This window comes from Trachypithecus francoisi, unplaced genomic scaffold (genome assembly GCF_009764315.1).
Source record: "Trachypithecus francoisi isolate TF-2019V2 unplaced genomic scaffold, Tfra_2.0 Lachesis_group21, whole genome shotgun sequence".
In the NCBI taxonomy this organism is placed as follows: Eukaryota; Metazoa; Chordata; class Mammalia; order Primates; family Cercopithecidae; genus Trachypithecus; species Trachypithecus francoisi.
In genome coordinates, this window is record NW_022681467.1 from 39,269,398 (window position 1) to 39,281,596 (window position 12,199).

The 12,199-nt window shown below is 45.5% G+C and overlaps 1 protein-coding gene across 6 annotated transcripts in view; it reads left to right on the top strand.

Annotated features, from left to right (window-relative positions):
- IFT52 (intraflagellar transport 52) overlaps positions 1 to 12,199 on the top strand; it is a 62,996-nt gene that overhangs the window by 34,625 nt on the left and 16,172 nt on the right. For all 6 annotated transcript variants that reach the window (XR_004431234.1, XM_033186458.1, XM_033186460.1 and 3 more), the window contains one exon: positions 111 to 265. Coding sequence is in view for 5 of the 6 variants with exons in the window: in XM_033186458.1 (XP_033042349.1) it covers positions 111 to 265 (155 nt within the window). In the remaining variant the exon portion in view is untranslated. The remainder of the gene's footprint in view (positions 1 to 110; positions 266 to 12,199) is intronic.

A 12,199-nucleotide genomic window follows, 5' to 3' on the forward strand; every position in this document is an offset into this window, starting at 1 on the left:
TCTTGGCAAGAGAGTATAAATGTTGCAGATTTAGACCTGAGACAGTGGAGATTTGACAGAATAAATGCTTGTTCTTGCTGTGCTGAAAGGAATCCTCTTGTGGCTTTCAGATTTCTGATTACATGATGCTGCCCTACACAGCCACCTTATCAAAGCGGAATCGAGAGTGTCTCCAGGAGAGCGATGAGATTCCGAGGGACTTTACCACCCTCTTTGACCTGTCCATCTTCCAGCTGGATACCACCTCCTTCCACAGTGTCATCGAGTCAGTACCTGTGGGCCTCTGAGCTACACTGCACTCCATTCTGAGTGTTTGGTTTGGAAACATGAGCCTGGGAACGGGACTTAGGGTTATAGTAAATGTGGCATGCAGAACATGTTCTCAGATCTATGATGAGGTCAACAAAGAAACTGGGCTGGGTATGAGGGGTTGATGTAGAGAACTGCCAGAGGTTATTACCCCTGCGTGTTCCAGATTCTGGATCAGGCATTTAGGGTGACCAGCTTGTTTCATTTTTCCCCAGACTTCTCCTGGTTTTAGTACAGAGAGTCTCAAGTCCCAGGAGCACCCTCAGTAAATGGTGATGGTTGGTCACCCCCATTTCTCCCTGGGTATCTGGGCAACTGGTAATGCTATTAACTGGCACTAAGAATGCAGGAAAAGGAAAATTAGCCAGGTGTGGTAGCAGGTGCCTGTGGTCCCAGCTACTTGGGAGGCTGAGGCAGGAGAATGGTGTGAACCCAGAAGGTGGAGCTTGCAGGGAGTCGAGATTGCTCCACTGCACTCCAGCCTGGGCGACAGAGCAAGACTCTGTCTCAAAAAAAAAAAAAAAAAAATGCAGGAAAAGGAAAGATACATGGGCTGTGTTCTGGGCACTTTCAGTCTAGTGCAGATGTGCCGGTGGAACTACGAGTTTAAAGATGAAAAGGTTTGTAAGGCCATTAGGGAAGCTGTGGGATGGGATGAGGACATCAGGGACAGCACAAGAATGGGAATTGGCCTTGAGACAGGACCTCACAACTGTCAGTGCTTGAGAGGCAGGAGAAGAAGAGGGCCAAAGACCAAAGCTGGGGAAAAGCAGTTAAATGTACAGGATGGCGGGCAGCATCCTGAAGGGCAAGAAGGAGAAAATGACACAAGCAGAGGGGATCAGAGAGGGGCCAGGGCTCATCCGCTATTTCTAGTCTGAATTTCACTACTCAGGGAGAAAATGTGGTTGGCTTGTCTTCCTTTCCCACCCCCCTGTATCCAGAGACCAAGAGCCATGCCTTATCAACCTGGAATCCTCATTGCCTAAGACCCAGAGCCCAGCACATCCTGGGCATTTGGGGGGATGTTTGTGGAATTAACATGCTGCCATTTTCCCCATGCCTTGCTTCTACATCCACTCAGCAAATATTTGTGGCACAACTACTGTTCCAGGATCTTGGGATGCTTCAGGGACCTCAATAATGAAAATCTTTGCCCTTTAGTAGTTTATTGTCTAACAAAACAGACAGGCATCAAGACATTTCTATATGTGTGATGTAAATTAAAGAGTATGTTAGAAGATGTTTATATACGTCAAGCAGAGTACTGGGGAAGGGGAGTGCCAGGCACATTGCATTTTTAATAGGGTGATCAGGCTAGGCGCGGTGTCTCACGCCTGTAATCTCAGCACTTTGGGAGGCCGAGGTGGGACGATCACGAGGTCAGGAGTTCGAGATCAACCTGGCTAACATGGCAAAACCCCATCTCTACTAAAAATACAAAAATTAGCTGAGCACAGTGGCGGGCACCTTGAAACATGGAGTGGTGAAAACGCAGTGCCAGAGTTCAGTTAGGCTCTAAATCCCAGCTACTCAAAGGCTGAGGCAAGAGAATTGTTTGAACCCGGGAGGCAGAGATTGCAGTGAGTCAAGATTGCGCCGTTGCACTCCAACCTGGGCGACAGGGCAAGACTCCAGCTCAAAATATATATATAGGGTGATCAGGATGACTTCATTGAAAAGGTGGTATTTGTGGAAAAACTTGAAGGAGGTGAAGAATTTAGCCTTGTGGCTATCTGAGGGAAGAGTATTCTGGGCATAGGAAACAGCCAGTCCTAAGACTGCAAGACAGAGGAATGCCTGATATATTCTAGGAAGAGCAACAAGGCCATTGTGGCTACTGCAGAGTGAGGAGGGGTGAGAATGGTGGGAGATCAGGTCTGGCCTACTTGTTTGCCTCTGCAAGGACTTCCTGGGCTTTCACTCTGGGTGAAAAGAGGAGCCACTGAGAGTTCTGAGCAGAGGGGTGGCATAGTGACTTCCTTATATCCTGAACGTCAAGGAGCAAGAGTGGAGTTGGGGCCTGAAGGGAGCTGTCATAGTAACTCAGGCATGAGATGATGCTGGCACCAGCCAGACGGGAGCAGTGGAGGTAGTGAGAAATGGTCTGATTCTGGATGTATTTGGAAGGTAGAGGCAACAAGATGTGCTACACAGCTAGGATGTAGGAGGTGACAAGGAGAAAGCTTGGTCTGAGCAGTGAGAAGGATGAAGTTGGCCAGGGATGGTGGCTCACACCTGTAATCCCAACACTTAGATAGGCCGAAGTGGGAAGATCTCTTGAGCCCACAAGTTCAAGACCAGCTTGGGCAACATAGGAAGACCCCATCTCTACAAAAAAGCAAAAAATTACCCAGGTGTGGTGGTGCGCACCTGTAGTCCCAGCTACTTGGGAGGCTGAGGTGGGAGGATTGCTTGAGCCCCAGAGGTTAAGGCTGCAGTGACCCACTCCAGCCCGGTCAACAGAGAGAGAACTTGTCTAAAAAAAAAAAAAAAAAGTTGCAATAACTGAGTTGAGAAAGACTGCGAGTAGATTTTTTGCAGGAAGAGCAGAAGTTCAGTTTGAGGTATATGGAGTTGAGATGTCAATGAAGTTTCCAGATGGTGTTGAGTAGCAGTTTTATATGTTGACCTGGTGGTCAGAAAAGATATCTGAGCTACACATTTAATGTGGGAGTCTGGGGGCACATCTGTATCTGTATTTCATCTGAAGCACACAGCACACATCTTTTCCTTTTTTTTTTTTTTTTTTTTTTTGGAGACAGAGTTTCACTGTTGTTGCCCAGGCTGGAGTGCAGCGGCACAGTCTCTGCTCACTGCAACCTCTGCCTCCCAGGCTCAAGCAATTCTGCCTCAGCCTCCTGAGTAGCACCACCATGCCCAGCTATTTTTGTATTTTTAGTATATACAGGGTTTCACCATGTTGGCCAGGCTGGTCTCGAACTCATAGCCTCAGGTGATCCACCTACCTCAGCCTCCCAAAGTGCTGGGATTAAAGGCGTGAGCCACAGCACCTGGCTCTATTTTCAAATCTATAAAATCAGGATGAGTCTTCTTTCTTATTTTTTGCCTGTTTTTTCTTTCTTTTACTTTTTTTCTGTTTTTCAGGATGAATCTTAACAATAGATGATGTATTAGTTTTATTAGCAGCATTTTTTTCCTTTCAGTGGACCATAAACTATGATGCATCTTACCTTTGGTGGATTCTTAGATTTGATAAAATATGGTAGATAGTATTTAAAGCCATGTGACTGGATGAGCTCACAAAGCGTTATAAGTGTTGATAGAGGGAAAAAAAAGGACCATCTGTTGAGCCCTGGGGCACCCCAGAGTTTAGAAGTTAGGAAGAAACAGAAAAGCCAGCTGGGCATGGTGACTCACACCTGTAATCCCAGCATTTTGGGAGGCTGAGGTGGGTGGATCACTTGAGGCCAAGAGTTTGAGATCAGCCTGGCCAACATGGTGAAACCCCATCTCTACTAAAAATAGGAAAAAAATAGCTGGTCATGGTGGCGCACGCCTGTAGTCCTAGCTACTTAGGAGGGTAAGGCAGGAGAATCACTTGAACCCGGGAGGCAGAGATTGCAGTGAGCCAAGAAAACACCACTGGACTCCATCGTGGGTGACAGAGCAAGACTCCATCTCAGAAAAAAAAAGGAAAGGAAGAAATAGAAAAGCCAAAAGAAGAGATGGAAAAGCAGTAGCCAGTGTGAGATGAAGAAAATCAAGTGCATGGTATTCTGAGAGGCAAGTAAAGAAAGTCTATCAAGATGGAAAGGGTCATCAGCTGTGTCAGTTACTTCTTATGGGTCAAAAAAATGAGGGCTGAGAATTTATCTTTGGATTTAGCAACATGGAGGTCACTGGTGATCTAGACAGAGTCTTTTTTATGAGATGGTGAGGGTGAAAGCTTATTTGGAGTTGGTTTAAGAGAGAATTGGACATAACAAATATAGATAGCTCTTTTGAGGTATTTGCTACAGAGAGGAACAGAGCAGGGGCAAGGGCCAGGGTCAGTAGCTAGCTGGAAGAAGTAAGGTCAAGAAGGTGTTTTTTAGATGGAAGAAGTCACAGTGTATTTTTATACTGGTGGGAATGTTCCAGTAGAGAGAAAAATGGATAATGTAGGCGAGAGCGAGGAAAATGGCTGAGGTGAAACATGAGATAAGCAAGAGACAATGGGAAAGGGGGTTTGGTAAGTGGTCTTCTTAGCTCCTTTTTTTGTTTGTTTGTTTAAGACAGGATTTCACTGTTGCCCAGGCTGGTCTGGAACTCCTGGGCTCAAGCAGTCCTCCCATGTTGGCCTTCCAAAGTGTTGGATTATAGATGTTAGCCACCATTCCCAGCCTGGTCTTTGCTTTTATTTTATTATTTCATATATATATATATATATGGTCTTTTTTTTTTTTTTTTTTGAAATGCAGTCTCATTCTTTACCCAGACTGGAGTACAGTGGCATGATCTTGGCTCACTGCAACCTCTGCCTCTCAGGTTCAAGTGATCCTCCTACCTCAGCCTCCCTAGTAGCTGGAACTACAGGTGTGCACCACCATACCCAGCTAATTGTTGTATTTTTAGTAGGGACGGAGTTTCACCATGTTGGTCAGGCTGGTCTCAAACTCCTGACTTCAAGTGATCCACCCGCCTCAGCCTCCCCAAGTGCTGAGATTACAGATGCGAGCCACCATGTCTGGCCCAGTCTTAGCTTTTAGACAGGAACATGGATCATTCAGTCAGTAACAGATGGGAAACATGGGTGCAGACTCTGGTGGATGAGAAAAGTTGTTGATTGAAGATTATGGAAGTTCTTAGGACTTCAGTCTTTTTGATGAAATAGGAAACAAGATCATCAGCTAAAAATTGCCAAAGAAGCCGGATACGGTGGCTCACGCCTGTAATCCCAGCACTTTGGGAGGCCGAAGCGAGCAGATCACGAGGTCAGGAGTTTGAGACCAGACTGGCCAATATGGTGAAACCCCGTCTCCACTAAAAACACAAATATCAGCTGAGCTTGGTGGCACACACCTGTAGTCCCAGCTACTCGGGAGGCTGAGGCAGAAGAATCACTTGAACCCGGGAGGCGGAGGTTGCAGTGAGCCGAGATTGCACCACTGCATTCCAGCCTGGGCGACAGACAGAGTGAGACTTCGTCTCAAAAAAGAAAAAAAAAATTGCCGAAGAGATAGTGGAGATTTAGGAGAGAAGGCATATATTAGGCCTCTAGGGGAATGGGAGAGGGATTGGACAAGGTTTCTGTGGAAGGATTTGCCAGGCAACATTAAAGGCCCACTGGAGGTTGGAGGTTTTGGATCGAAAGTTCTACAAGCCAGTAGGGTGGTATGTTTTCCTCCAAACTTGTTTAGCTGTGTGGCTACAGGCAGGGTGGGCCCAGACATGGATTTAACTATTGTGATTTTGTCAAACAAGTGGTATAAAGAGGAAGGGGCAATATCTTTTGTAAATGCCCAGGAATTATTTAGTTGCATGTTTTAGTATAAACAGTAACTGCTATGTATTGTTGTTTTAATTAGCTTATTTTGTAAAACCTTGTACGTCATATCCAAAAGCTCTGTTGTTGACTTAAGTTTTTTTGTTTCTGTTTTTTTTTCGAGACAGAGTCTTGCTCTGTTGCCCAGGCTGGAGTGCAGTGGCACGATCTTGGCTCACTGCAAGCTCCGCCTCCCAGGTTCACACCATTCTCCTGCCTCAGCCTCCAGAGTAGCTGGGACTACAGACACCCGCCACCATGCCCGGCTAATTTTTTTGTATTTTTAGTAGAGATGGGGTTTCACCATCTTAGCCAGGATGGTCTCGATCTCCTGACCTTGTGATCTGCTCGCCTCAACCCCCCAAAGTGCTGGGATTACAGGCGTGAGCCACCATGCCCGGCCTTGACTTAAGTTTTACAGACATTGAACACCCACTTTCTTCCAAGAGCCTGCAAATACTACCACATTTACTGTTTACAACAATTCTGAAAAGTAGAGAATAACTCCGTAGTTAACTTCTAAGAAGCTGAGGCTTGGGACAATTTGCTCTAAGTTAAACAGCTACTAATCAAGCCCTGACTAACAGTTGTCCTTAGCTCCCCTCTCATCTCCCCTTCCTTCAATATTAATAACAACTAACATTTATTTTAGTTAATAACATTTATTTATCAGGTAGCAAGTACCATGGTATGTTTCTTATGTACTTTGCTTTATCATGTAACAACCACAGTGAGGTTGTTATCTCCATTTTACATCTGAGGACACTGAGGCACAGAGAAATTAAGTGATTTGCTCAGAATCACACAACTAGTTTTCATTGGGACCTGAATTTGAAGCCAGGCAATTTTAACACTGAATCTTGGAGGAAATTATCTGAAAATTTGTTACTGTAGGAGGTGAGGGTGCTTTTAAGAAACAGCAGGACCAAAGCCTCCAGAGCTACCAGGGCATGGCATCTCCATCACCCCTTCCACAGGTGACAGTCCAGTTACAAATCCTGTAGCTCCTGGCTGCATGTTTGGCTCTTAACTTGCTTGGTTTTAAGTTCTCGTGTTCTCTTCCTCCTCTGCAGCTCAGGGCTTTTCTTGGAATAAAAAAAGATACATCTGACCACTCCACTAGCCAGTTGCAGTCTGACCAGCTTCTGCTGTTTTGGCCTAATTCTCCCCTGATATGTTTAAACCAGGTCATTATGATAACTCTTCAGTGTTAAATGAAGGATTAATTGGAACTGCCTACTGTCTTAGTGTCAGCAGAGCCAAATAGTGGATGTTTCAGAGACTTAGACAACTCTTGTATTTGTCTTACATACCACAGCAGAGGCCAGTAGTTACTGGCTTCTGTTGTCTATATGGTAAGCTCAGATATTTGTATTTGCTAGTAACATCTTTCAGTAGTTTATGTTTTCTGAGTTAAAATTCAGTTAGGCCGGGCATGGTGGCTCAAGCCTGTAATCCCAGCACTTTGGGAGGCCGAGACGGGTGAATCATGAGGTCAGGAGATCGAGACCATCCTGGCTAACACGGTGAAACCCCGTCTCTACCAAAAAATACAAAAAAACTAGCCAGGCAAGGTGGCGGGCGCCTGTAGTCCCAGCTACTCGGGAGGCTGAGGCTGAGGCAGGAGAATGGCATAAACCCGGGAGGCGGAGCTTGCAGTGAGCTGAGATCCAGCCACCGCACTCCAGCCCGGGCGACAGAGCGAGACTCCGTCTCAAAAAAAAAAAAAAAAATTTCAGTTAGGCTTTAAATATTTATGTCAACTACAGGGTGTTGTTCTGAAGTAATTTCATTTGTCCACTGGGTGTTTATCAGTGCCTGTGGAGTATGAGGTAGAGGCAGATGGTGTGGAGTCCCTGCCCTTAGAGTTCATGGGTGGGCTGGGGCTTGAAACATGGAGTGGTAAAACCTCATGCAGTGCCAGAGGTCAGGCCATGCCCGAAAGATCTAGTTCAGCGCCGTTTCACAGATTTATCTTTAGCTTTGTCATCTGTTCTTCCCTTGGTTTTAAGATTAGTTTCTCCAGTCCCCTACCCAGCCCCCATCAAGCCATGTTGGCTAATGGTAGGAGGATAATTAGGGCAGGTGGTGAGCAGAGTGGAGGAAGGGAAGACTTAATGGGACAAAGCCTTTGCTCCAGCACAGTCAGCTCTCTCGGGGGACAGAAAGTGGAAATAAATTCATAGCTGGGGTAGCGAGGCTGGGACTCAGCAGCAGGATTCTTTGTGAGCAGGTAGTAAGAACTTTAGTTTAAAACTGCCCCTAATCACTTTTGATTTGGGGGCAGACTGAATTAAAGATTCTGGTTGGCAGAGATTGGCTACGTCTGATTCTCATCTTGCCTTTGTCCCATCTTAACCATATAACTTTGGGAAGCTACTGTTTATCATTCCTATACCTCAGTTTCTTCTATAAGAGATTTTATACCCACTTTCCACAGTTGTATTGAGGAGTAAATGAAATAAGTTTAAGTGCCTAGCACAGGGTTGGCATAACACATGGCGTGCAGCAGGTTCTCAATAAAAGTTATCTCTCTTCCCTCTGTGTAGATCTGCTGCTCAGTGCTAGGAAAGATTCTCCCCCAAGCACCTAGAAATAGTGGAGGAGGTGACAGCGGTGAGCTCAGCTAATCGTCTTTCTGCAGTCACAGACCTCACTCGTAGAAAAAGCTGCCGTGGTCTCTGCCCACTCATTGGCATTTGGTTTTCTAGCTTAACTTTGAAGGGCCACAAATAAATATACACGTTAAGCTGGATGACAATATTTTACTTTGCCTCTTCCCCAGAAAAGTTTAGCCAGCTTAAAAAATTGTGTACAATGCAAAAGGATAACATGAATATTTGAGAGAATGAAGGCAAAGGAGAAGCCACAATAGGAAAATAACACAGGGGTAAGATGAGCTCTCAGCTCTGTAGGCTCACTCCTAACACCGATCCTCTGCTGGAGTCACTCTGGCTGGCCTGCTGTTCTGTCAAAATGCCGGGCACCCTTTTGCCTGTTCTTGCCTCTGCCAGGGACACTTTTGAAGACAACTGCATGACTTCCCCCCACCGTCACTCAAGGCTCCTCTGACAAGCCGCACTCCATGCCCTTTCCCTGTCTCTTTCTCCTCTGATTTGTGTGTGTGTGTGTTTTAGACGAAGTTTCACTCTTGTTGCCCGTGCTGGAGTGCAGTGGCGTGATCTTGGCTCACTACAACCTCCGCCTCCCGGGTTCAAGCAATTTTCCTGCCTCAGCCTCCTGAGTAACTGGGATTACAGGCATGCACCACGACACCCAGCTAATTTTGTAGTTTTAGTAGAGACGGGGTTTCTTCATGTTGGTCAGACTGGTCTTGAACTCCCGACCTCAGGTGATCCGCCTGTCTCGGCATCCCAAAGTGCTGGGATTACAGGCGTGAGCCACTGTGCCTGGCCTATTTGTCGTCTTAATACTTATCAGTTCCTGACATCATTTTTTTTTTTTTTTTTTCCTGAGACAGAGTCTCACTCTGTCTCCCAGGCTGGAGTGCCATGGTGCCATCTCAGTTCACTACAACCTCCACCTCCCGGGTTCAAGCAATTCTGCCTCAGCCTCCCGAGTAGCTGGGATTATAGGCATGTGCCACCACACCCAGCTAATTTTTGTATTTTTGGTAGAGACGGTGTTTCACCATGTTGGCCAGGCTGGCCTCCAACCCCTGACCTCAGGTGATCCACCTGCCTCAGCCTCCCAAAGTGCTGGGATCACAGGCATGAGCCCCTGCACTTGGCTAGTTCCTGACATCTTACTAGTTTTTTTGTTTAGTGTGTGCCTCCCCTCCCCCTACAATGTAAGTTCCGTGATGGCCTGCCTTGGCATCTTCTTTTACTGTTGGTGTACTCCTCCTGTGTAGAACTGCCTGGTACATAGTGGATATTCAGTAATTATTCATTGAGTGAGCACACACAAGTGCATATCATACAGATCTGTTTACTTGCCAGAAACAGACTTCAGATTTGACTCCTGTGTCTTAATGGTGAAAAGAAATTTAAAAAAACCACAGGAGTTACAAGATTCACTGTGTCCATCAGGCAAAAACAAAAAGCTTATTTAGGAGAAACCTGATATGAAACTTGAAATGTTTCTTTTCAGTTCTCAATGAGTAATAATATATGATATGGTAGAGAAGTCAAAATTGGCTGGGCTTGGTGGCTCACGCTTGTCAATCCCAGCACTTTGGGAGGCCAAGGCGGGCAGATCACGTGAGGTCGGGAGTTCGAGACCAGCCTGACCAACATAGAGAAACCCTGTCTCTACTAAAAATACAAAATTGGCCGGGCGCGGTGGCTCAAGCCTGTAATCCCAGCACTTTGGGAGGCCGAGACGGGCGGATCACGAGGTCAGGAGATCGAGACCATCCTGGCGAACACTGTGAAACCCCGTCTCTACTAAAAAATACAAAAAACTAGCCGGGCGAGGTGGCGGGCGTCTGTAGTCCCAGCTACTCGGGAGGCTGAGGCAGGAGAATGGCGTGAACCCGGGAGGCGGAGCTTGCAGTGAGCTGAGATCCGGCCACTGCACTCCAGCCCCGGCGACAGAGCAAGACTCCGTCTCAAAAATAAATAAATAAATAAATAAAAATAAATAAAAATAAAAATAAAAATACAAAATTAGCTGGGCATGGTGGCGCATGCCTGTAATCCCAGATACTCGGGAGGCTGAGGCAGGAGAATTGCTTGAACCTGGAAGGCAGAGGTCGCGGTGAGCCAAGATCACCCCATTGCATCCAGCCTGGGCCACAAGAGCAAAACTGTCTCAAAAAAACAAAAGGTCAAAATTATGTATCTTTCAAGTCATGTATTAACTGTTATTTGTAATCCACTATGATTAAGACAAAATTTGGGGCTGAGCACAGTGGCTCACACCTGTAATCCCAGCACTTTGGAAGGCTGAGGTGGGTGGATCACGAGGTCAGGAGTTCAAGACTAGCCTGTCCAACATGGTGAAACCTCATCTCTAGTAAAAATACAAAAATTTGCTAGGTGTGGTGGCATGCGTTTGTAGTCCCAGCTGCTTGGAAGGCTGAGGCAGGAGAATTGCTTGAACCTGGCAGGCAGAGGTTGCAGTGAGCCAATATCGCGCCACTGCACTCCAGCCTGGGTGACAGAGTGAGACTGTGTCTCAAAAAAAATAAGTAAATAAAAGAGAATTTGGCTGCCTTAGGTAAGCAGTTAACACCAATCAAAAGAAAATTTAAGATTGAAGTAGCTGTAAAGAGTGATGAAGACCCTTATTCCCAGGAAATCAATTTCCATCTTTGGACAAATCTCAATACCAGAAACTGATTTAAGAAGAAAAGGCTGGCTCACACATGTAATCCCATCACTTTGGGAAGCTGAAACAGTAGCATCTGTTGAAGCCAGGAGTTCGAGATCAGCCTGGGCAACGTAGTGAGACCTTGTCCCTATGAAAAAATTTTTTTTTAATTAGCAAGGCATGGTGGTGCACATCACTCCAGTACCCGCTCGTAGTCCTGGCTACTCAGGAGGCTGAGGTGCGATGATTGCTCGAGTCCAGGAGTTCAAGATTAAAATGAGCTGTGATTTGTACCACTGCACTCCAGCCTGGGTGACACAGTCAAAATTTATTTCAAAAGTAAGTGTTGGCCGGGCGCGGTGGCTCAAGCCTGTAATCCCAGCACTTTGGGAGGCCGAGACGGGCGGATCACGAGGTCAGGAGATCGAGACCATCCTGGCTAACACGGTGAAACCCCGTCTCTACTAAAAATACAAAAACTAGCCGGGCGAGGTTGCGGGCGCCTGTAGTCCCAGCTACTTGGGAGGCTGAGGCAGGAGAATGGCGTAAACCTGGGAGACGGAGCTTGCAGTGAGCTGAGATCCGGCCACTGCACTCCAGTCCGGGCGACAGAGCGAGACTCCGCCTCAAAAAAAAAAAAAAAAAAAAAAGTAAGTGTTTAGATTGTGGTTTTTGTGCATAAATGAAAAAAATAAAAAAATAGAAGAAGAAAAAAGATAAAGCACATAATACTTTAAACATATTGATGCATATGAGTGAGATGGGAAGAATAAATTCAAATTTCAAAGTTGGAATTAATATAAGTATTATTATTATTTTGGAAGGGGAAATCTCAAACCTTTACACTAAATCAAAGAAAAAAGTCAGAATTTCTACCAGTCACCAAAGAAAGTGAAACACTACATATCTACATGAGTATCTGAAACAGAAACTAGACTAACTGCCATGAAATTAAATTTCATTAAAATATTTCATTGAAATCTCATTGAAATACGTTAACATATTCTGATCTAAAATGAAAAAGGATTTAACTATGTAATCTATGTAAGTTAGAATGCATATTCTATTTAGAGAGTTGATTAAGTAACATTGATATTATTTTATGAGGTTTTTGTTTTTAAGTTC